At 36.7% G+C, this 24458-nt stretch overlaps 2 protein-coding genes across 2 annotated transcripts; both read left to right on the top strand.

Annotated features, from left to right (window-relative positions):
* Positions 1-12580: 12580 nt before the first annotated feature.
* Positions 12581-17081, top strand: LOC306867225 (olfactory receptor class A-like protein 4; the record flags this gene model as incomplete). Its single annotated transcript, XM_079412821.1, has 4 exons — positions 12581-12820; positions 14756-15019; positions 16110-16364; positions 16854-17081. 4 exons carry the CDS (start codon positions 12581-12583, stop codon positions 17079-17081), a joined length of 987 nt encoding a protein of 328 aa, XP_079268947.1.
* A 2981-nt stretch (positions 17082-20062) lies between these two features.
* LOC306867220 (olfactory receptor class A-like protein 4) lies at positions 20063-22889 on the top strand (the record flags this gene model as incomplete). The annotated part of the gene is made up of 4 exons (XM_079412812.1): positions 20063-20320; positions 20828-21091; positions 21160-21414; positions 22659-22889. 4 exons carry the CDS (start codon positions 20063-20065, stop codon positions 22887-22889), a joined length of 1008 nt encoding a protein of 335 aa, XP_079268938.1.
* Between the last annotated feature and the right edge of the window lie 1569 nt (positions 22890-24458).

Here is a 24458-nt window from a genome sequence, read left to right as displayed (position 1 = left end):
TTTACTGCAATATGTTTTATCTGGCGAGTAACTTTACTCAAAATGAAGTTGAATGTGTTTGTATTTGTTGAAAGGATTAAGCATATTTTGCAGCTGATAGACATGTTTATTTAGGAAATGCATGCATATGTAAAGTTTAAGATCGGCTGTTATTCCTGTATAATGCGCCAGAGTTTAATTTCACCTCCGTAATCATTCATTACTTTGATTTATTATTAACTCTCTCAGCAGTAAAGTCCAATTTTTCCATAGTTCAGGAGATTTATCACCTGATCATAAACTATGACACTGTAATGAAGTCATGTGAATATTCATAAAGCTCCTGGTTTGGGTCAAACGGTGTATGAATCAGAATTAATCAGTGTTTTATTTTCAGATATTGAGACTTTTTTTTGCTTCCCACTGTAAAATCATGTAATGTTCCTCCGCAGTATTTCTGTCTTGTTTTGCAGTACAAATATCTAAATCAAGATTAGATAAATAACAGAAGATTTTTTAAAAGATGTTTTATTTTCAGACCAATTAATCAATGTTAAATCAATTTATACTTAAAACAAGAACAAATATTTGCTAATGAGCTCAGAAAAAACTAAATTCAAAGGGAAAACAAGAACATTTTTCTTACCCCACTGGCAAATCCTTTTTCTTTTTACCTTCATTGATTTATTTATTAATTATTTTTAGTTTGTTCGTTGTTTTTTTGTAAAAATACATTTATTTTTGATAGATATTTCAGAAAACAAGGCTAAAAGTGATAGTTTGCCCTCAAGTTTCTGATCCCCGTTGACTTCCATAGCATTTTTGCCATAATATGGGAGTCAATATTAGTAAGTATTTTAAACAATTATTTATTTATATTTTAATAAATTGTAAAAAAAAATACGATTTTTAATATTTCTTATAATGACTTAATTATTTAAAAAGTATTAATACATATTTTTAAACAGTGATGTTCATAAGAAATTAAATAATCAAAATTATTACTAATGCTAATTCTCGGCCTTTGACTCAGTTTTCAATTTCATAAAACACTTTTTGCAAAACACAATTATCGTCCTCTTCCTCGTGATGCAGAGGTGAAACTCTTGTGAATAAAATGTGAAACTGTGTTCACAGTATATGAACATATATATTATTTATACTGTGAACACAGTTTGAAAAACACACCTTTTTAATCCCTATTTTTACATAGATGTTTAAAGTATTTTAATATTTAATTTCATTTTCATTTAAATGTACTTCTTTTTACATTTTCATTTACAGTAAAAACACATTTTAAATGTATGAAATGTACATTTTAAATATATTTTACACATTTTTTGTATATTTTAATATTTTATCACTTAAAGTAATTTTAATTAATATACTTAGTTCATACATATTTAAATATTAATTTGTAGTGTAGTGTAGTTTGAAAACTTGCCATGTATATATATTTGATGTATTTCTAAGCATTTTAATATTTTATGTAATTTTAATGTGAATATATTTCGTTCATTTAGACTACCAGTCAAACGTTTTAGAACAGTAAGATTTTTTATGTTTTTTACAGAAGTCTCTTCTGGTCACGAAGCCTGCATTTATTTGATCCAAAGTAAAGAAAAAACAGTAAAAGTTTGAAATATTATTACTATTTCAAACAGCTGTTTTCTATGTGAATATATGTTAAACTGTAATTTATTTCTGTGATCTGCAGCTGTATTTTCAGCATCATTACTGCAGTCTTCAGAGTCACATGATCTTCAGAAATCATAATAATATACTGATTTACTGATCAACAAACATTTCTGATTATTATTATTATTATCAATATTTATTAACAGTTGAGTAATTTTCTTTCAGGATTCTTTGATGAATAGAAAGAGCCAAAGATCAGCATTTATCTGAAATAAAAAGCTTTTGTAACATTATACACTACATCATTCAAAAGCTTGGAGTCAGTATCATTTTAACATCATGTCATGAGTCATATTCTTTATTTTTTTGGTATGGGAATTATAGAAATTAATACTTTTATTTAGCAAGGATGCTTTAAATTGATCAAAAATTCTACTCAGCAGTTTTCAACATAATAATAATAAACTTTTTTTGTTTTTTAGCAGCAAATCAGAATATTAGAATGATTTCTGAAGGATCATGTGACTGCAGTAATGATGCAAAAAATTCAGCTTTGAAATCACAGGAATAAATTATATTTTACTATATATTCAAATAGAACACAGTTATTTTAAATAGTAAAAATATTTCATAATATTACTGTTTTTGCTGTACTTCGGATCAAATAAACACAGGCTTGATGAGCAGAAGAGACTTATTTAAAACACATGAAAAATCTTACTGTTCTAAAACTAAAACTGGCAGTGTATGTATTTACGTTTATTTGTAGTGAAAGCGTTTGAAAACACAGTTAGTTTTTTTTACAGCATGTTATATGGAACTGAAGTGAGTGTCCTTATGCAGGGTGTTGAGAGTCATATACTGAGTTGTGCTGTGAGGATCTGATGGGTTTCTAGCGCCACCTAGCGACCATTAAACATCATCATCCTCACTCATAATCCACAACCAGAGAACTGAGATGAAGAAGATTGGACTGTGATGTTACACAAAAGTACCATTCAAAGAGATTCTAACCATTTCACTGCATATTTCATCTGTTCACATCTGAATGAAATACTCTAATTGTGGAAAAGTCTTACAAACATTTAATGCACTTATAGTTTCTGCCAATGCACATATTCTTCAAATGTTTCTATATTTTGAGGAAATGACGTATCTTGTTTATAATAACTTATTAATTTAGGCTAATAGATAGTTGTGTTTATAATTGTTGCAGCAGTAAAGCCATATTTTAATGCTGCGCAGACCGATCGGTGTTTGAGATGAAAGTATCGCGAGAGCTATTCCGAAGCGTGCAGAACCGTCTGCTCTCTGTAGCTCTCGCGGTAGTTAGATGCCAAACACCGATCGGTCTGCGCAGCGCCGCTTCAAGCCGAACACACGGACGATCGCAAACGTTAGTCCATCATTCATTCCAGAAGGTTTGTAGAAGAAAAGTACATTTTTAGTGATTTAATCAAAAATGGCCGAAGCAAGTGAAAACCAGGATGAGTATTTAGAAGACACTATGATCAAGATCCTCAAAAACTTGAGTAAGTCTTTGACATTAACTTATTTTTCTCCATTTGCTTGACATTTTGACTTTTCTAACAGTAAGTTATATCACTGATTTGTGTGGAGCACTTTTTATGATGGACGGATGCACTTTTTTGGGCTTCAAAATCTCAACAGCCATTCACTGCTATTTTAAAGCTTGGAAGAGCCAGGACGCTTTTAAATATAACTCGGATCGCATTCATCTGAAAGAAGAACGTCATAGACACCTAGGATGGAGTAAATCAAGGGGTCATTTTCATTTTTGAGTGAACTGTCCCTTTGTCCGGTCATATTTGCCAAAAAAAAAAAAAACCAGTGGAGTGCTTATGCTGTATAATATAATAATATAAGAATGTAATCAAGGTTTAGGAACTAATTTCTGTCTCATCAGTGAAACTGCCTTGCAGTCATCAAAGGCCAGCACATTACATCATCGCTTGGTTCAAGTATTGCCTTAAACAGGTAGTTCCCGTCACACCTCCTGACACTGATTCCTGAAGAGTCATGTTAAAGCAGTTCTCCTGTTTTAAAGACAGACTGAGTTCCCCTGTCCTGCGTTTGACGAGGGCCGACGGAGAACCTGTGGAGCGAAGCTGTCTTCCCGGAGCATCTGTGGACCGATTCCTCTGACGAGCAAACAGAGAGGATTCCTAGAAGAGAGCCTCAGTCTCCTCACTGCTACAAACCTGTGCCACTTCAAAGCTGTAAGGACATGAATCTGATCGTTTAGCACAAACTCAAATCACACCTTCGTTCATTTTCATCAGGTCAACCTTTAAAGTAGACGCAAGTTTAGTTTGCAAAATAACCCAATCATGCCTGTACTGTAGTGCGTCGCTCCGTAATAATCCAAACCCCCTGTACTGTAGTGCTGTCAAACCATTAATCACATCCAGTTTCTGTTTACATAATATATGTGTGTACTGTGCATATATAAATACAAACACATGAATGTATGTATTTAAGAAAAATATGTTATGTTTATATATTAAATATATTTATATAAATCCTGTCCAGGACAGTAAACAAGAGCACCGCGAGAGGTAAACACATTTAAACCATAACATTCCCCTAAATCATGTATTACATGGTCAATAACCTTCATGAAGAAATCAGTTTTTACTGTACTGAATATTATTATTTGGTTGTTTGGCTCGCATCTAAGCTGCCATACAGTAACATGATTTCTTTATTCAGATACTGTCTCCTACAGGAGTCCTCTGAGAGACTCAGATTTCTGCAGGATATCGTGGAAATATTTAATACGCATGCTCACGAGGATCACATTGAGGAGCTTTCAGAAAGGCAATGTCACTATGAACTTCTCAGGATTATGGTTTAGTGTATTTCAGCGTATGTCACTAACTGTAACTCAGATCTCAAGGGAGGAAAAGTGTATAACAGAAATAACACTTTCTCTCTTTTTAAGTTTACTTTGATATATTAGTATGTTTTAACTTTTCTGCAGGGTGGTCAATATTAATATATTAATCATATTTAAATATTTTTTGGTCTCCATGAGCCAAAAGCTCTTATGTGTCCATTTTTTATATATATTAAAAAAAAAAGACAAACAAAGTTTATAATAAATTATTATTTTATTATTAAAATTACAAAAAAATATTTTAAACAGTTATGTTCAAAATAAGTAATTATTAAAAATACATTTTTAAAAAGTCACTTTTATAATAAATATTAACCACTAATTTTATATTTATAATAATATATTTTATTATTAAACACATTATTCATAAATATTTAACAACTGTTTGTTACAAAAGACTATTTTATTATTCACACATATCAATAAAGTATTTTTAACAATCATGTTTATAATAAATTATTAAAATATAATAAATATTAATATATATTTTATTGGCAATTGTTACATTATTTATATTCTTTAAAATAGTTGTAATTCTTTTTAAAATACATTTACATTATTTAATATACTCTTTATAATACATTTTCATTATTAGAAATGATTAATGACATTTTAAAGAATAACATTCATAATAAAGTAAATTATTAAAAATGATTAATAAATCAGTTTAACAATGTTTCAAGTACTTTATTTTGTATTTTGATCTCTAATTCTCCATTTGATGAGTATTTCGCTGCTTATTCTGTGTTTGCTGGGATTGTAGTAAAATTATTAACTGTGTTGTTTTGGAAACAATGCATGGTTTTTGAGAGGAAAACAGGATTTCCCTTCAAATTAAGCGGTTTTACTACAAATAAAACCAAAAAACTATAGTTTAATCATGGTAACCACAAACTAACCATGCCAAAAATACACAGTTATTACTAACTATGGTTCATTTTCATAAGGGTTATTATTATAACAGTATTCATCATGTTTTATATCCGTGTGTATATCTATATTAACTGTGGTGTTTTGGAAAATATCAATGCTTGCTTTTTGTGAAGCAAATTTCATAAAAGGATTTATTATAACATTTATATGATATATTTTTAATTATATATATTATTGTTTTTTTTGCAGTATTTATTTATTTGTTTTTAGTTCAGTATAAGGCAAAAAGTACATGGCAAATATAAAGCAATGTTGTACAGTTCAAAGCATCCCACAAGAAATAATACTATAGTAATTTACAGTAAATACTACTTTTGAACCATACTATAGTAAAGTACTTGAATTAATTTGTTGTGGTAATTCTATAGTTGTAATAACTTTACCCAATACTGTACGAAGTTTTCTACAACTTTATTATACTACAATACACTACAGTTTACTGTGGTAAAAACTAAAGTATACTACAGTATTTATTAGAGTTGATCAGTTCACTATAGTTAATACTAACAGTGTCCTAAATACAGTATAATACACTTTACTATAGTATGGTTCAAAAACAGTATAGTATTTACTCATGTGGGATGTAAGAAAGAATAACAACAACAACAAAACATAAACAAAACAAAAATAACAAAATAAAATACCACAAAAAAGTGATATAATACAACCCATTAGTGCAGATAAATTTGAAAAGCTTTACATTTATTGTTTTATTTTGTGATCTCATATTAAAATATATTTTCAGATCAGTGTTACAAAAGTAAGATATGGTGGTTTCTTTTGAATAATTTTTAAAACCTTTCTATCAATCAGTCTTTCTGCTCCCTCGGTGCTGCAGATGGCGCTGAACCGGACTCACCCCGCGGGAGCATCGGCCACCGGAGCGCTTCTGCCCGGAGACGGCGTCCTGATCGCGGGCAAACTCTGCTCGAGCGTCGCGCTGACTCTGGACACCTGCCTGCTGCCGCCGGAGGAACCGGATGTGCGAGATGATCCAGAGCGCTTGCCTCACGAGGCCAGCTTGTTGCCTAGCAACCACTTTATCGCCGCTACTTTTGAAAACAAACCCGCTTAGAACTAGTTTAAGCTGGTTAATGGTCTCTCAGTCAGTCTCAAACTGGTCTGGTCTGGTCTGGTCTGGTCTGAGATGGTTTTGGGCTCTTGTCAGCTGGTCGTAAAGGTCCAGTCGGTCATCCAGGTGAAAACCACTCTAAGTAAAGACCAGTAAACCAAGGGCCAGTTGCATAAACTGCTTAGACTAGTCTTAAAACTTACTCGCCTAATTTGTTTCTGCAAAACCGGTCATAACTTTTTAAAATCAGTTACATTGAAATGTAGATTGGTCTAATTTAAATCTGAAAGTTATGGCTGATTACCACTTGATTAACTGTTAGTTAGTCAAACTAGTTCTTAAGACAAAGTCTTAACATGGTGACTATGTAAAGGCAAGACTAGTTTCACTAAAGCATAGAAGAAACACTTCAGACCATAACAACACTAAAGAGTGGCTGTTGCTAAGCGCTCAGAACTACTAGACAACCAGGGTCTTGTGTTTAAACTAGTTTAGTTTACTATACTAACTTAAGGTTTCACAACAGTCTGCCTTGTTGGCAAAGGCTATTTACAGTAGCTCCGCCCACTGACGTGTGATTGGATTAGTCAAGAGTAAACAGAGACGCTAATTCAGCATCAGTTTCAGTGGTGGAGATGGTAAGGTAGGGCTGTAGTCAAGTCCAAGACCAGGACTATCGAGTCTGAGTCAAGAGTCCAAAGAGGTTTGAGTCCAAGCCAAGTCCAAATGAGAGTCAAAACAGAGAAAGAAAATAAAAGCATCTTCTTCAAAACCACATACTTAACTATTGATCATTTATGTGACACGAGAGACAGCATATCTTCTATTCTAAGATAATCTTTTTGCATTATTATTTGTAATGATCTAAAAGCATAGGATCAAATTAGGCTATTTTATTTACTTTAGGTTTAGCAGTTTCACTAAAGTCACATAAGCTGAAGTGCAACTTCACATTTTCAGCATTTTTATTATAGTATAACAATCACATTCTGGGCTGCCAATGGAAAATATTACAACGAACAAGCAACATAAGTCTAAAAAATAAATCAACATGTTCCCATTCTTGAACTTGTTCTAAAGCAGGGTGTCCAAACTCAGTCCTGGAGGGCCGGTGTCCTGCAGAGCTCCAACTTGCCTCAAAACACCTGCCTGAAAGTTTCTAGTACGCTTAGATGAGCTGTTTCAGGTGTGTTTGATTAGGGTTGGAGCTGAATTTTGCAGGACACCAGCCCTCCAGGACCAAGCTTTGAGGTCCCTGTCCTAAAGAAACCATAGTACAATGTAACCCTCCCAAGCAAGGCTGTGTAGCATATAAACACCTTCAGCTCTGTGTGTCACAGAATGGCCCGTCTTCCCCGTCACTCATCACTATCACCTGTGTATCTCCAATCATCACCGGCACCTGCACCTCATTATCACCAGCCACATAAAAGCACTTCCCTCAGCTCACTAGGTCGTCTGATCTTGAAGTGACATGACAAGCACTGCAAAGCGCCGATCTCGGGATTGCTACCTGGACCGTCTCTACTCCCCTACAAGCTGAGTATAGATACCTGTTAATACTTACCTGTCATCACTCACCTTCTGCCTTGTCCTCTTCCAGTCATCCTCCTCGTCTGTCCCCGGTGGCTTGGTCGAATCCTCGTATGTCTCTGCCGCTCTGCCGCTGCACATCTCCAGGATCTGTCAAGACAGAGAGACTGATTGTGATTGACATTCCTATTACTTTAACCTCACGGATTAACACCCAAACCTCCTGTCCTGCCATGGCCCCCCGAGTCGCCCTGTTCCGTTACACTGTGTGTCTGTGTGTGGCCGCGCATGCATTTGTTTGCTGTTTACCTTAGGTCATATAATACAGGTGCGATATATGTCCCCCGGGGATAGGGGGCTATAGACAGTATTACAGGTGTTAAGCTGACGCCATTTTTAATAGTAGAAATAAAAATAATTTACTTCAGTTAGAGAACAGACAATTAAAGATTGAAAAAATTAAAGAAATAAAAAATTGTTGGAAGGTTTTTTAATTTGTTTCTAGGCTGGACGATATGGCAAAAAAAAAATATATATATTTTCATAGAATATTTGACCAATTCTCGATTTTGTACAATTTTAACTAGTCAACTTGAAAATATAACTACAACATGATTCAAGCAACTTTTTTTTTTATTAAACCTCTAGTTAAAGAAAATTCTATTCTAAGTGCACCACACACATGAAGCTGTCATCATGATGTAAATGTTAAACAAATCACTAAATATCTTTGCAGAAAAGATGCGTGAACTACAACTACATCTTGTACAAACTTTTCTTATGCATATATGTCCAGAATTAATACAAGAAAAATGCTTAAATTCTCAAGTAATTCAAAGTCAAAATGACTGAAGGTATAACAGCTAGAGTGCTATTATTAACTATAAATGCTCTGTAAAAACAGTTTTCAGCCTGTCACCCTGATGCAAACATGAAATATCAGACATACAGTAGAAGTTCTTCACAGGTTTTTTATTTGATTACGCTGCTTTTCCATTGTTTTTCTGTGTAAACATGGGCGCGTTTGACTGTTGCGCTCGCGTCTCTTGCAGTGTCTCGTGCATCAAACGGCTTTCTGAAAACGCGGCGCTCTAGTTATTAAAACATGTTTAACTCCAATCTTCTTGCATGTTTTCCTATTCCACTGCCGCGTCGCATCTTTGTCAACACAAAGCACATATAAATGCTATAAGCTATATTAGGCTTATAGCATTTGGTATATTCGTTTTGTTAATAAAAGTCCCATGTTTATTGTAGAAAATTTGCCGCTGTAAGTTATCGATAAACAATTGACCGGAATTGCGCTATTGAAAGTGAAAGTAAAATGCGCACGGGCATTTATAAGCTATATAAAAACGAAGGAAAGTCAGGTGGAGGAGAGGGAAAACTCCAACAAACTTTGTAAAACCAGACTGTATTATGCAACTCGCCGACAGTGTGTCTGTGGCCAAAATAAAAATTAATTTTTCCTCTGTGCATCGCACACTCAGAGCCAGGCGTATGACGCAGCCGTGCATTTACCAGCCGACCAATGGCAATGCCCGTTCTAGAGGGATTGTAAATTAAACCAATTACATTACCCATTTTCCGAACAAGCGAGCCAGATTAATGGTTTTGTTTTGAAAGAGAAAAAAAGCATATATAGCTGGACTCGGTCGAGAACATTTGGCGAGTCCAATGACCAAGTCCGAGTGCAAATACCAACGAGTCCAAGACAAGTCCGAGACGACAGAAAAACGTCTCGAGTCCGGACTCGTGTACTACAGCCCTATGGTAAGGCGCACACTTTTTGATGCGATCGACCCGAGTTCGAACCTGCCTTTTGCCGAACTTTTTTCTCCCTTTTCAAATCTCATATCATCAGAAAGGCATTTATTTTCAATAAAAATTAAGGAAATAATCAAAAAGGTGAAAATAAAGTATCAGGTAGGGTTAGGGTAGGTGTAGGGAGGGCTTTATTGTCCCAATAAGGTGGCATTTATTTAATAATTTGAATTAAAACTATAATTTACACAATACGTTATTGCGTACTGTAGCTACTACAATACTGAGGTGCAGATAATTGCCATAATTTGCAATAAGTAGAAGAAATGGCAGAAAATCTTGCTATTTTATCATAGCGTAAATCTATAGCTATTTGCACTTAGTGTAAATCGCATATCGTTAAAAAATACTGCTATTTTCACTTGGTGTAAATAGCCACTGCCTTTTTTTTAATATTGATAACGATTTTTTTAAACTATATCTTTATCGTTAGCTTTATAGTTATAATTTTTGGGGTGAACGGGCCATCAAGGTCCTTGCACACAGAGTTCGAAATTTTCGTACGCTTTTTTTTTTTTTTTTTGTATTCAAGCATCTCTTAAAATGCTTGCTATGGATGCGAAAAACGCTGAAAATTGACCCGGATTCAATTTTTTTTTATGATGGACGAAAGTTTTGGAGGTAGTGTGTAAAAGTGAACACAATGTGAGGTCGTATTTATTTTTTAAAGTGTGAGAATTTTGGACTTGGCGTGCAAGGACCTTTACTTACAGTTATCAGAAAGTCTGAAATGGACTATTGAAATAATATCGAAACGTATACTAGACGTCTGTCACATGACCTTTGACCCTGTCGCAGACGGTGGCCGTGGCGTGTCTTCAGCTGGCGTCTAAGATCGAAGAGGAGAAACATCGAAGAAAAGGGTAAAAACATGCCAAGCAGACGATGGTATGATGTAACCAACACAGCTACAACAAACAAAACTGAAAATGGGTGTGTTACATTTATACTGTGTGAATAATCAAGCTTTGACAATAACCAGTCATATTGGTGGCACCGAGGGGCCTCCTAATAAAATACTGCTTAGGGCCCCATAAAGACTTGGGCCGGCCCTGCTTGCATGCAAAGGTTAGACAGGTGCATTTTCACACATATGCTGTATTTTAGGCCAGAGTCAGATTTTTACGCAAGTATGCAAGTTCTTTGCTAATGCATCTCAAGTTTGCATGCTATGGTTAGATGGATGTATTTTTAACAAATATTGTGCATTTTAGGCCAGAATTTAAAAAAAAAAAAAATTTAATGGAAGTATGCAAATTCTTAACTGATGCATTTTATTTACACACAACCTGCGTTTTACACCAGAAGTTTAGTTTCTATGCAAGTATGCACATTCTAATGCATTTTCACAGAAGTATGCAAATTCTTTGCTAGTGCATCAATCACAGCATGCCACAGTTGGTGCATTTTCAAATGCTTTTCCTGCATTTTAGGTGAAAAACAGGCTATTTATGCATGCATGCAAATTCTTTGCTAATGCATCTAAAGCTTGCATGCCATGTGCATTCACATGCATATCCTGCATTTTAGGCCAGAAATCTTCTTTTTATACAAGTATGCAAATTCCTAACTGACACATTTTATTTACACACAACCTGCTCTTTTACACCAGAAATGTGCTTTTTACGCAAGTATGCACATTCTTAGCTGATACATTGTGAGCTTGCGTGCCACAGTTAGACTGACACATTTTTTTTACATGTTTAACATGCATATATTGCATTTTAGGCCAGAAATGTACTTTTTATGCAAGGATGCAAATTCTTAGCCAATGCATTACAAGCTTCCATTCCCATTACATAAAGTGTAGAGTGTATAGTTAGTTAAGCCCAAAATATACTTCTGCTTTCCTCTTTGTTTTTTGCAAAGTATACCCGAGCCTGCATAGTGCATTGTTGCATTACTGTGACCTTGAGACTCAAAGGACCAATAGTTTTCTTCAAATGTATGTTCATATGCATGTTTTGCTAACTTTAACTTTCTCAGCAAGATTCTTTTCTGCTGCTCCTCTATTACAGTAGCTGTGCTAACGTTCACTGTTGCACCTCTCGCAGCGATGGTGATGGAGGGACACATATAATAAAATGTTTAATAATTTGTTCAAATTAATTAACCACTTTTAAATAGACTGCAGCAATTAATATTTCATCACACATTATTTTGTTTAGTTCAGAATCAAGGAGAATCGTGATCTTTATTTGAGACAAAAAAGTCATGATTCTAATTTTATCCAGAATCGTGCAGCTCTACTGTGCATTTTTACGAGAAATATAGAGTCTCCTGAGAAGAGTTTAAATAAAATGGGAGCATTTTGATACCAACGTCTGTATGACTCTATTCATGACTATTGCATTCATGCATTGGACCCTTGATATTAAGCCCTGTGGGATCATGGTGGGCTCACTAATGAATTAGGCTGCTAACTAGTGAGGGTTTAATTAGCCTGTTGGGAGCGTTCAATCCCTGGAGAATCCTAATGCATGTGTATCTCTGGTGGAATCTCGCCGGCTCCTCATGGTATCTTCTCCTCCAGCAGCAGCACCGGGATGGAGCTGATGTGGTGTTGGGTTGATATATATGTGGTAACGATGGTGATGAGGGTATGAGGTCACTAACACGTCACTGAGAGAAGCTCATAAATGCTGAGAAGTGCAGTCGATTGTCCAGTGATCAGGAGACTCATGGCCGCTCAAGGAAAGCGCACGGCGTCGTCTCCGCTCTACATCGCCGTATACCTCATTCTGGTTCTGCTGGGGAACGTGGGAAACACCACGGTCATTGCGGTGGTCGGAGAAAGCCTTCTGCGCGAGACGGGAGCCGTACGAAGCTCTGACGTGATTCTGGTCAACATGGCTTTCTCCAACCTGATGGTGTCTCTGGCCAGAAACTCTCTTCTGGTGATCTCTGACATGGGAGTGGAGGTATGGAGGAATGACTGTGGTGTGATGGATGTTTGGACCCAACCGAAAGTTGACGTGATGTTTTATTTCCAAAGAATAAGACCAAAATGCTGAAATAACATGTTAAATGGGTGTAAAACGGTTAACAAAATACATATAAATCAATGTTGAAATTTAACCCTCCCATTTTGAAAGTTGGAGGTTGAACCATGGCGCAATATCAGTGTTAATTTGATTTCCTAATTCAAAATAAAATTCAACATCGCAGGTTTTCCAGAAGGAAAAACATGCATTAAAAGCCGGGAGGGTGAAAAGTTTTTGAATTTGAAGATCAGGGTAAATTTAACTTAATTTGTCTTCTGGGAAACATGTAAGTAGCTTCTGAAGGGCAGTACTAAATGAAAAACTATATTTAGGCAAAATAAGAAAAATTTTCAAATCTTCATTCTGTTCAAAAGTTTTCACACCCCGGCTCTTAATGCATGTTTTTCCTTCTGGAGCATCAGTGAGTGTTTGAACCTTCTGTAATAGTTGCATATGAGTCCCTCAGTCGTCCTCGGTGTGAAAAAATGGATCTCAAAATCATAAAGTCATTGTTGGAAAGGGTTCAAATACACAAAAATGCTGGAAAACCAAAGAATTTGTGGAAGCCGAAGGATTTTTCTGAAGAACAGCAGACAGTTTAACTGTTCAGGACAAACAAGGGACTCATGAACAACTATCACTAAACTAAAACACAGCTGTGGATCATTCAGATAACAACACAGTATTAAGAATCAAGGGGGTGTAAACTTTTGAACTGGGTCATTTTTGTAAATTCACTTATTATTTTCTCTTGTGGACTACATGTAAACATATTTTATGTGAAATATCTTATTCAGGTCAGTACTAAATAAACAATAACATGGATTTTGTACGATCCCTCTTATTTTGGTAAAATAATGAACATTTTGCAGATTCTGAAAGGGAGGTGTAAACTTTTGACCTCAACTGTAAGTATTAGCAATGTTATAAGCGTTTATTTATAGTCTAAATAGTTGTAAAAGGTTAACAAAAATGTGTACATGAACATTGAAATCTAATTCTCCAATGTTGAAAAGACATTGAAACAATGGCGCAGTGTCAGTGTTAATTCCGTTTCCAAATTCAAAAGTCAACCTTGATCAATCTCCAGTGAATAAGCAGTGAGTTCCTGAATGGGAATGGAAGTATTATCGACATTAACACATGCTTGCTTATATAAAAACAAGAGGTTGAGCATTAAAATACTGGTATCAAACATTTAGTATGTCCCATCAATTTTATTGCCGTTGCCTCAAAGACCACCTAAAATCCAGTTCTAATGTAAGATCTATAGGAGAAGATCTGATGTAGGTGTAAAGAGAGATTATGGTTTTACTGGTTATAATGGAACTTGTATTGGTTTTAATGTAAACTGTATTGGACCCTGTGGGCTTCTACTGGTAATTGGTCTATTGATGGCTTGTTAAAACCAATAAATCCTAATGCATTATGTCCCAAAACACACAACAGAATACCATTTTTAATGGTTAAAAGTTGATGGTTTGTAATGGTTTTTGTAGTGGAAACCATTAGAATTTTCTGTGATGGTTCTATTGTTTTTTCTGCAGGTATTAGAAGAGCTGAGACTGGACAAAAGAAGTTTTGATATAGCCAGAAATGTATTTGTTTTACCTTTTCTTGAGGACTTGTATTTCTTTATTCAGCCAGAACTGGGAGAGAGTGTTCAGTTGCCTGAGCTTGGATGGAGCGATGGTGTCTAACTGTAAGAATTACACAGAGTAGTTGAGACTTGATGATGTAGAACAGTGTCTGCAGCCAATATTCCAGTAAAACTCTAGTTGGATTTTGTTGAGGGAATTTTTCATATGAAGGTGATTGTGATGCTGCGCCTGTTTTTAACTGGAAATCATCAAGGTGGCTCTTTCCTCGCAGGTTTTCCTCAATAGAAACTGGTGTCGGTTTATGATGGGCATCTGGGTTTGGCTGCGCTCTGCAAACGTTTGGTCGACGTTCTTTCTGAGCGTTTTTCACTTCCAAACGCTGCGTCGGGTCGCTCCGCCCGTCACGAACATGCACGGCCATCCCGGACCCCCCAGATCCCTTATCTTTGGGTTGTGCCTCGTCTGGAGCCTCAATCTGATCTACTCCATCCCAGCGTTCATCTTCTCCAAGAACGGAGACGAGAACTCCACCGAGGTCAGTCCGACTCTTTCTTGAGCTATCAGAGTCCAGGGGTGTCCATTCCTGTCTGATTGCCTGTATAGAGACTCACCCTCCGATAAAAGTTGATCTAGTTCACATATTTGCAGATGTTGGAGGAGACCCACCTGTTTAAAAAGCTGTTCAGCATTAGGTTATTAGGTAAACATTGAAATTTTATAAATTAAATGCTTACAATTTTTGTAATCTGTCTCTAAATGTTTGTATCTCAGGGGATACCTCGCACTTTTAGGGGTATAAATCAAAATATAAAAACATGTAAACTGTGATTTTGTGGCGTGTGTTTTAGAAAATCAGTTTTGTAATCTTGTCAAAATATCGTTGGAAAGGTCTGACAGTCAAGGTTCCATATTTGGTGACTGTTTTATAATAGAAGTGATATTGTGACAGAAAATGATTGATTTGTGACGGAAAACTGTATCAGAAAAATTCAATAGAGTTTGTGTGTAAACCAGAGGATATTTCTGGTACAGTGCCCAAACTAAATCTCACAGGAACCACAATGTTTGTGATATCAACTTCAAATTTGGAACACAACTTGGTTAGACATAGCGCTTTGATTCTATAGCAATTTTAGAGTGCAACATATTTTATCAAATTTATTTTATATCAAATATAATACAAATAGTACACTACATTATCTTTAATGTAAACTTTTTTAAATGCTTTCACTTCAGCAATAATGTGCTATGTGTCTATTTTAAAAGAGACCAACCTTAGGTCTGTATTCCAAAGCGTTCAGGAATTGTAACCAATGTTGTGAAAAGCATTGATAAGCAAGTTTCTGTTTTCAGTGAATTTATACCCCAAAAGAGCAACGCATCCTGAGGGATACAAACATTAAAATCAAAAATAAGGGTCAAGCTTAAAAAAGAAAAATCATGAAATTGTATTATTTGAGTTCCAATTATATGGAAAATAGCAATAAATTTATTTTATGTCTCTTTGTGGTTTTGCCATTTTTAGGGTTAATTAGGGTTGCAGGAAGAGGTTTAATTGGACTCCCCAGCCATAGACTTAATTAACGTGTGTGTTCCCTTCATTTGACCTCTGACCTCTCGTCTAGTCGCTGATGTTGGTGAGCAGCACCACTCGGCCGCTGCTCGGCTGCATCTGGAACTTCCCGTCGGTCTACAGCGGCCTGGCCTTTGCCACCTCCTCCATGGTCATCCATGAAATGATTCCCATCTTCTTGATGAGTGTCACAAACCTGGGCTCCTTGCTGACGCTGTACGCTCACGGACAAACCCGAAGAGCCGCCATAAAGAGTCAGGACGCACCGGTCATCACCCGGATCCCCGCCGAGCGACGGGCCGCTAAAGTGAGCAACTCTTAGTATGCAGACCTGGGAAGATTACTTAAAAAGTTATCCGTCAGTCTGTAACTGATTACAGATTACAAGATGAAAACTGGAGTTAGTAACGTAATCTAGGTTACTCGTTTTAGGTAAGGTTTACCATTAAACACACTCAAATCTAGTGTACAAATCTAACTGCTTGATAGTGATCACTAAGCAGTGCAGTCCCAGACCCAATCCCTAATTATATTGTGAAGATGTCATTTCCTGCACTAATGATCTTCGTGGATCCTCTATTACGGCCGTAATCCTTTGGGAAGAGCAGATCAGCTTCCGTTGGAAACACATGCTGTGGCTGTGTTCATGTTTTGAAGTCGCTTCATGTTTTGGTTCTCCAGCGAGAGACAGAGGTGTTTCTACAAGAAAGTGCATGAGTAGATAAGGTTGTTTTTCAATCAGAATCACTGAATAAATGATCATGAGTGATAACAGAACATCTGTGTGTTTTCTCAGGTGATTCTGGCTCTGAATGTCCTCTTTATCTCCTCTTGGGGCGCCAGCGTCATCTCTGTCAACTACTTCAACTATAACCGTGGATCTTCCTCCTCTTCTGCCGAATTCCTGCTCATCATCGCTCGCATTGCGAACATCACCTTCATCGCGCTGTCGCCCGTCGTCCTCGCCGTGGGCCACAGGAGACTCCGTGCATTCATGAAGACAATTCTGTCGCGTATAATCTGACAGACAGCCGCCTCTCTCTTTCTCTCGCTCTATATGGACAGACAAGCTACAGATGTCAAAGACGTATCACGTTATATTCTGCATCATAACAGTGTGTTTCTGTGTGTCACGCTATTTATTTTGAATAAAGCTACATGTATTTACTCAAGAGGAAAGTCTCGGGGTTGAGTGCCTTTCAAAAAGCAGTTGAGAATCCCGATGGCACACCCAGATAGCACACATACGTCTGCAAGATGTCTGTTAAAGATCTCTTGATCTGGAGAGCATCTGCTGTCTACAAACGTCTGGCTGACGTCTTCAGTTTTACATGCATTCTAAACCATAAACATCTTAAAGACATCTAATAGACGTCTATTTGACATCTAAAAGGAAACGTCTTATAGACGTATTGCAGATGCAAATGCAGACGTCAAATAGACGTCTCTGAGATGTATGTGTGCTGTCAGGGAGATGTCTCTAAGACGTTTATAGTTTAGAATGTTAGATGTTTGTTCACAGCAGATGTTCACAGAGATCTTTAACAGACATCTGACAGACATACGTGTGATATCTGACAAAACAAATAGAATGCATTAAATGAAAGGAAATAGAATTATTGAACACATATTAAATCATATAATGGCTGTAAGAGCGGGTGGTTTATCCGCATCAACCTGAATGAAACCGACGCATCGGTAATAATAAAAACTGAAGAATCATTTGAGTAATTTCATGTGTCCTGAGCTAAAGGTTTGTACTCTCTCGTGTTTATATCACATTATTACTGCAGTAGAGACTGAAAAACGTCTGTTGTCTCATGTATTGGATTATTATTATTTGATGTCTGCTAGGGCTGTTGGCTTTGGACGAATGCAGACATACACTGGATCGCTTCTGTTATAATCAGCGAAGGGTTTGCAGTGTGGGCAGCTTCACTGATTATAATGGGAGCGATCCTACTGTGTCCCGTCGCACCACTGGTTTCACAGGAGAACGCCAGTGTTTGACGGAAAGACGACAAGGTAAACATGTTTCGTTACTCTTACATTGAGTTTTTACTTCGCAAACGTAAATATTAGCAAGAGTACATGCACTAAAGTAATGAAAAATCAGGTTTATGCCATAAAACTGTTATCTTGCCACAGATTCCAGCCCCCTGAGCTTTTGCTCCTTTCCTCCTAGAGCTTTAAATGATTTTTTCTTACACTCAGCTATCATTTGGGTTAAATGTGTAATCCAGACGGCTGGGTTACCTGTGCAGCCCGATTATTACAGTAGATTAACCCTGCATGTTCTCTGTTCTGTATTTATCCACCAGATTGGGTTGTTGTTGTTTCTAACCCAGCATTTTTAAAAGTGCAATCTTAAAAATGGTGCCAAACAACATTAAGAAGAAAACTAAATGGAAGAACAGAAACACGTAAGAAGTTCAATTCTTGTACATTGTGTTCTGCATCAGTCAGTCAGATGTGTTTGTTAAGAGTCATATATTGAGTTGTGCTGTGAGGATCTGATGTGTTTCTAGCGCCACCTAGCGACCATTAAACATCATCATCCTCACTCATAATCCACAACCAGAGAACTGAGATGAAGAAGAGTGCATTTTCAAATTAAGAAGAAAGAGATTCAGATCACCTGATGAGTTTGATTCATTTATGGTTCATATTTCATCTGTTCATTTCACGTCTAAATGATATGCTCCGATTTATACATGAAGACATGCAGGAAAAAAAGAAGATATTTTAAACCTTACAAAATTTTCAGTCAAAGTACTTTACATATATTTATAGTTTTAGTTTTTCAGCCCATAATTTTCCTTAATTTCAGTCAAAATATCGTACTATTTTGTCGTGTTTACCTCACTCTGTTTCCGTCGGCTTCGCGCGTTTTCTGTGGAGACCGTTTAAATGATTTACACACGTTTACATCGCGATTGCAATTTGTATATGAATATGTATTATTTATGTGTAGGTGCTTAACACATCATTCCCAGCAAACACAGAACGTTCCCCTAGCGTTAGTTTTTGGTTCCCGTTTGGTTATTTTTTGGGAACCAAATACTAACGTTAGGGCAACGTTCTTTTTAGGGTTATGTTTTTAATTAATTCATTTATTTTTTGTAACCATAAAATAACGTTCCCAGAACGTTGCATGGTGGTTTTTATTAAATAACATGGGGGGGGGGGGGGGGGGGGGGTTCTTCTTTTTCTGCTTATCTTCTGGGTTGCTGTATTTTTGTTACAAATTGATTTAAATGGTTTGAATGAACACAAATGGTCTTACTCAAAACTCTTTCAATCTAATGATAAATGATTGGTGCAATGATTAATATGAAAATTAATGTTGAAAATGTCTTTCTTTCAGAGATCAGTGGTCATCGCTGTCTGTTTCTCTTGGACGCATAGACACCAACGGTGTGGAAAAACAGATATTAATCAGGTCATCAGGTTGGTGGAAACTACTCTGCGTCTAAAACAATGTACTCAGTAGTCATGACACTCGTTATATATTGTACTCTGAATCAGTAGTTTTCTGTGTTGAGAGGATTGACCATCCCTAATCAAAAGTACAAAGAACTAAAGACCAATGCAGACCATCTACATTGTTGTTAAAACCATGACTCCAGGAGTTTTTGTTTTTGAACCCACACTCTGTGGGATTGTGGTGGGCTTACTAATGAATTAGACTGCTAACTAGCTTGAGTTTAATTAACCAGGTGGGGATAGTTCATCCCTCGTGTGTGAAGATGCAAGTTCAGCTCATGTATCCCAAAACATTGATATCTCTGGTGGAATCTCACCTGCCATTCACGGCGTCTTCTCCAAGACAGCAGGACCATTGGTTTGATATTTATCTGGGAACCACGGCCCATAAAAGGGGCTCGCGGTCGGTGGGCGGAGAGGGAGGCGCTGGGATGGAGAAATGACAACATCTCTGAGACGTTCTGAGAGAATCTCCATTCACGACTGAAGTCTGAAGACGATTGAAGTGCTGGAAGAAACATGGCCCCTGAAAGAAAACCCACGAGCGTCAGTCAGCAGATCTCTTCCTCTCCGTTCTACTTCGCTCTCTATGTCATTTTGGTTCTGCTGGGGAACGTGGGAAACACCACGGTCATCGCGGTGGTCGGGGAAAGCCTTCTGCGCGAGACGGGCGTCGTCCGAAGCTCTGACGTGATTCTGGTCAACATGGCTTTCTCCAACCTCATGGTGTCTTTGGTTCGAAACACGGTCGTGATGGTGTTCGATCTGGGAGCGGAGGTACGATGGCGTGACCACATGGATGGACGTTTGGTTGGATTAATTATTATTAGTGAATGGGTGTGGATATCCAAATTCAGTCTCTAGCCAATCCACTGAAATGAGTGTGAACCCAACCTGGTGTGATTTTGGACCAGTTTTGTGTAGGTTTTGACAGTAGAAGAACATCATCAACTCTCGTCTCGAGGACCACCACCAAAAATAATGTGTTTGAGTTTATTGACTCACTCTTCAGAGATTAATTGGGTTATTTGGGTTACAGCTGGGAGTTTGATTCACTGCTAGAGTTATTGATTGTTCAGAACATTCGAAACCAACTAAAATCCAGTTTGACTCTAAATCAAGAGACGTTTATTGGATAGAGACACACTTTACAGTTTAAAACACTTGACAGACTGAAGCATGTTGTGTTTGAAATGCAAAAACTTGCTTGTTTGTTGTTGGATAAGACCGCTGTTTTGTGTTCTGAAAATACTCTCAAACATCAGCATGTGTGTTTCCTCGCAGGTTTTCCTCAGTAGAGATATGTGCCACCTTATGATGGGCATCTGGGTTTGGCTGCGCTCCGCAAATGTTTGGTCGACGTTCTTTCTCAGTGCGTTTCACTTCCAGACGCTGCGTCGGGTTGCTCCGCCCGTCATCACCCTACATGGCCCCCGCGGGCCCCCTGGGTCCCTCATCCTCGGCTTCATCCTCATCTGGAGCCTCAATCTCATCTACGCTATCCCAGCGTTCATCTTCTCCAAGAACGGCGACGAGAACTCCACCGAGGTCAGTCCGACTCTTTATCTGTACTGAACTCGTGCATGACCTCATTTGACCTCTGACCTCTCCTGCAGACGCTGATGCTGGTGAGCAGCACCACTCGGCCTCTGATGGGCTGTATTTGGGACTTTCCGTCGGCCTACAGCGGCCTGGCCTTCGCCACCTCCTCCATGGTGATCCACGAATCCCTTCCCATCTGCCTGATGAACATCACCAACCTGGGCTCGCTGCTGACGCTGTACGCTCACGGACACTCGCGCAACGCCGCCAACAAGAGTCAGGACGTGCCGGTCATCACCCGGATCCCCGCGGAGCAACGGGCCGCTAAAGTGAGCACAGGGTTTTTATTGGAAATTATAATGCATTTTAAAATACGTATGCTGCTTTGCATTCTGCATTCGTGTGGACCCAAAGGATTGTTGTTTTATAAAACAGCCTTAATTTAATACATAATATTTTTTGAACGGTCTGAACTCATTAATGCATGAAAAAAAATAAGTGTTTAATGTTACTACGATATTATTGCATTTATATCTTTTTAATTAAAAAATTTAGAAATTCTTTGAAATTTCATATTGCACATGATCCACACCAAAAAAAATTTTTTTTTTTTAAATTCAGTATTTATTAGAAAGTTTATTTGAATTGATGATTGTATGAATTTATGATTTATGAAATTAAGAACATACAATCTGAGAATTAATGTAATTTTTCATTTTCAACTACTTTTTTATAACTCATGATTGCTCAAAAACTGTTCAAATTGATAAAACCTACATATTTGTGTCTAACAAAACAACATAAATATGACGTTTTCAGCTAAATATATTCATCTTGCGTGCATAGATTTCACTTTCAGATGAAAATGCCAGTAGATGAACATATTCATCTTCATCAACACAATTCAGCCCAAAAGTGTGTGAGATATGGAGAAAATGTGAAATATATTTTACAGCAGTTTTTTGACACTAATATAACTTAATTTCACAAAAGTATTTTTGACACTAACGGTGCTCCACACATACCCGGGTCAAAATGACCCAAACTATTTAAATGGTTGTATCTCTTAAAAATTCTGAAAAAAAATCAATGATGTGTATTTTGAGGGTTTTAAAGCATCTGCTAAGTGCTGTCAAACGATTAATCGTGATTAATCGCATCCAAAATAAAAGTTTTTGTTTACATAGTATATGTGCGTGTGTACTGTGTATATTTATTATGTATATATAAACACACACACATGCATGTATATATTTAAGAAAAATATGTTATATTTATAGTTTAAATATATATAATATAAATTTTCTGAATATAAATATATACATGTAAATATTTTCTAAATATATACTGTATGTGTATGTATTTATATATATAATAAATATACAAAGTACACACACACACACATATATTATGTAAGCAAAAACTTTTATTTTCGATGCAATTAATCGTTTGACAGCACTACTAAAATCTATTAATTTTTTTACATTTTTCTGTATCTCTTCTGGATCAAAACAGATACGATCGCGTTCTGCAAGTTAAACTCTACTAAGAGAACTTCTTTGCTTTTTCTCAGGTGATTTTGACTTTGAACATCCTCTTCATCTCATCTTGGGGAACGAACGTCATCTCGATCAACTACTTCAACTATAACCGCGGATCTTCCACGGAGTTCCTGCTCATCATCGCTCGCTTCGCCAACATGAGCTTCATCGCGTTCTCGCCCGTCGTCCTCGCCGTGGGCCACAGGAGGCTGCGGGCGTTTATAAAGTCAGTCCTGTCGCGTATCTTCTCTCTGTTTGGATAGACGTCAGATATCAGAGACATGCTGCGTTCTGAACTTGTTTCGGCTGTCGCATCTGAATACTCAGGTCTGTGAGTGTCAGTCAAACTGAATTCTGTGTGACTGAAGAAAAGTCGTTTTGTTTGGACATATTGGACTACATCATGTTTGTCTTCGAGTGGTTTGTACTTGTATCATGTCTGTTGTTGGCGGCTGTTCTGCTGATTAAACTCCTGAATGAATGTCTGTGAATTTGTTAAGGCTTTTTTCCTCGGCCTACAATTTTCTTTATAGTTGACTGGAGATTCTCTGCAGATATTGTGTTTTTGAGACGATGAGCAATGCACTGACACTGCGAACATATAAAACCATCATTTATTTACACATGAATACAACAAAATAAAATTGTTAAAACAACATTCGTTTACTTGGGCCTCATAAGTGCATAGGATTTGATACATATTATACATATTTTCGATTTTTTTTTTTTTTTTTTTCTTGTTTAAAACCAAAACCTCAGAGGCTCGTCAGATTCTAATTGCAGTGAAACACTGTGGACTCTGAACAACATCAGATTTATTATTTACTGGAATTTGAAAAACATGAATGCATGAAAAATGATCATTACCTCATATTTGGTCTTTTTCATGTATACTAGCGGCAAAAAGTTTGTAATAATTTTTGAAGGTTTTGAGTCTCTCCTGCTCACCAAGTCTGCATTTATTTGATAAAAAAACAGTAAAAATAGTCATTTATGGCCATTTAAAATAACTACTTTCTGTGTGAATATGTGTTAAACTGTAATGTATTTCTGTGATCTGCAGCTGTATTTTCAGCATCATTACTCCAGTCTTCAGTGTCACATGATCTTCAGACATTTCTGACTATTATCAATGTTGAACACAGTTGTGATAATTGTGATTTAAAATCATCAAGGACACATTAAAGTATGGAAGCCCGTTTCTGCCACTGAATTAAAAAAAAAGGTAATTATGAGTTTTTATCTCGCAATTCAGACTTTTATCTCGCAATTAATTTTTTTTTTGCAATTGCGAGTTTATATTGATCAGAATTGTGACACAAACTCAGTTGCGAAAAAAAAAGTCAGAAATGTGAGATAAAAAATTGCAATTACCATTTTTACTTTTATTCAGTAGCAGAAATGAAAAGTGACAGTAAAGACATTTATTTTATAACGTCACAAAAGATTTCAAATAAATGCTGTTTTTTTTTTACTTTCTATTCATCTGTGAATCCTGAGAAATAACATGCATCGCAAATTGCGATCAGTCATAAATTTGCGCACTTGATTTGATGCAAATAAAAGCCACGTTTCCCGCTCTGTGCGGTATTCGCGACTCTCGCGTCTGTCTGCGTGGCATCGTCCGCTTGCTCCAGTGCACCCACCGCTGCATCATCGCACTGATTCTCTGGCGCAGGTTTTATCTCAATTCGGACTTTTTCTCGCAATTGAGTTCTCACGGTTCTGAATTTTTTATCGGAATTCTATTTTTTTATATTTCTCAGAATTGCAAGATATAAACTCGTAGTTGTGAAATAAAAAGTCAGAATTGTGAGATAAAAACTTTTTTA

Source organism: Barbus barbus, assembly GCF_936440315.1.
Source record: "Barbus barbus genome assembly, chromosome: 49".
Taxonomy (NCBI): Eukaryota; Metazoa; Chordata; class Actinopteri; order Cypriniformes; family Cyprinidae; genus Barbus; species Barbus barbus.
The sequence above is the reverse complement of the archived record's forward strand: the minus strand, read 5'-3'. Positions and strand labels throughout refer to the sequence as shown.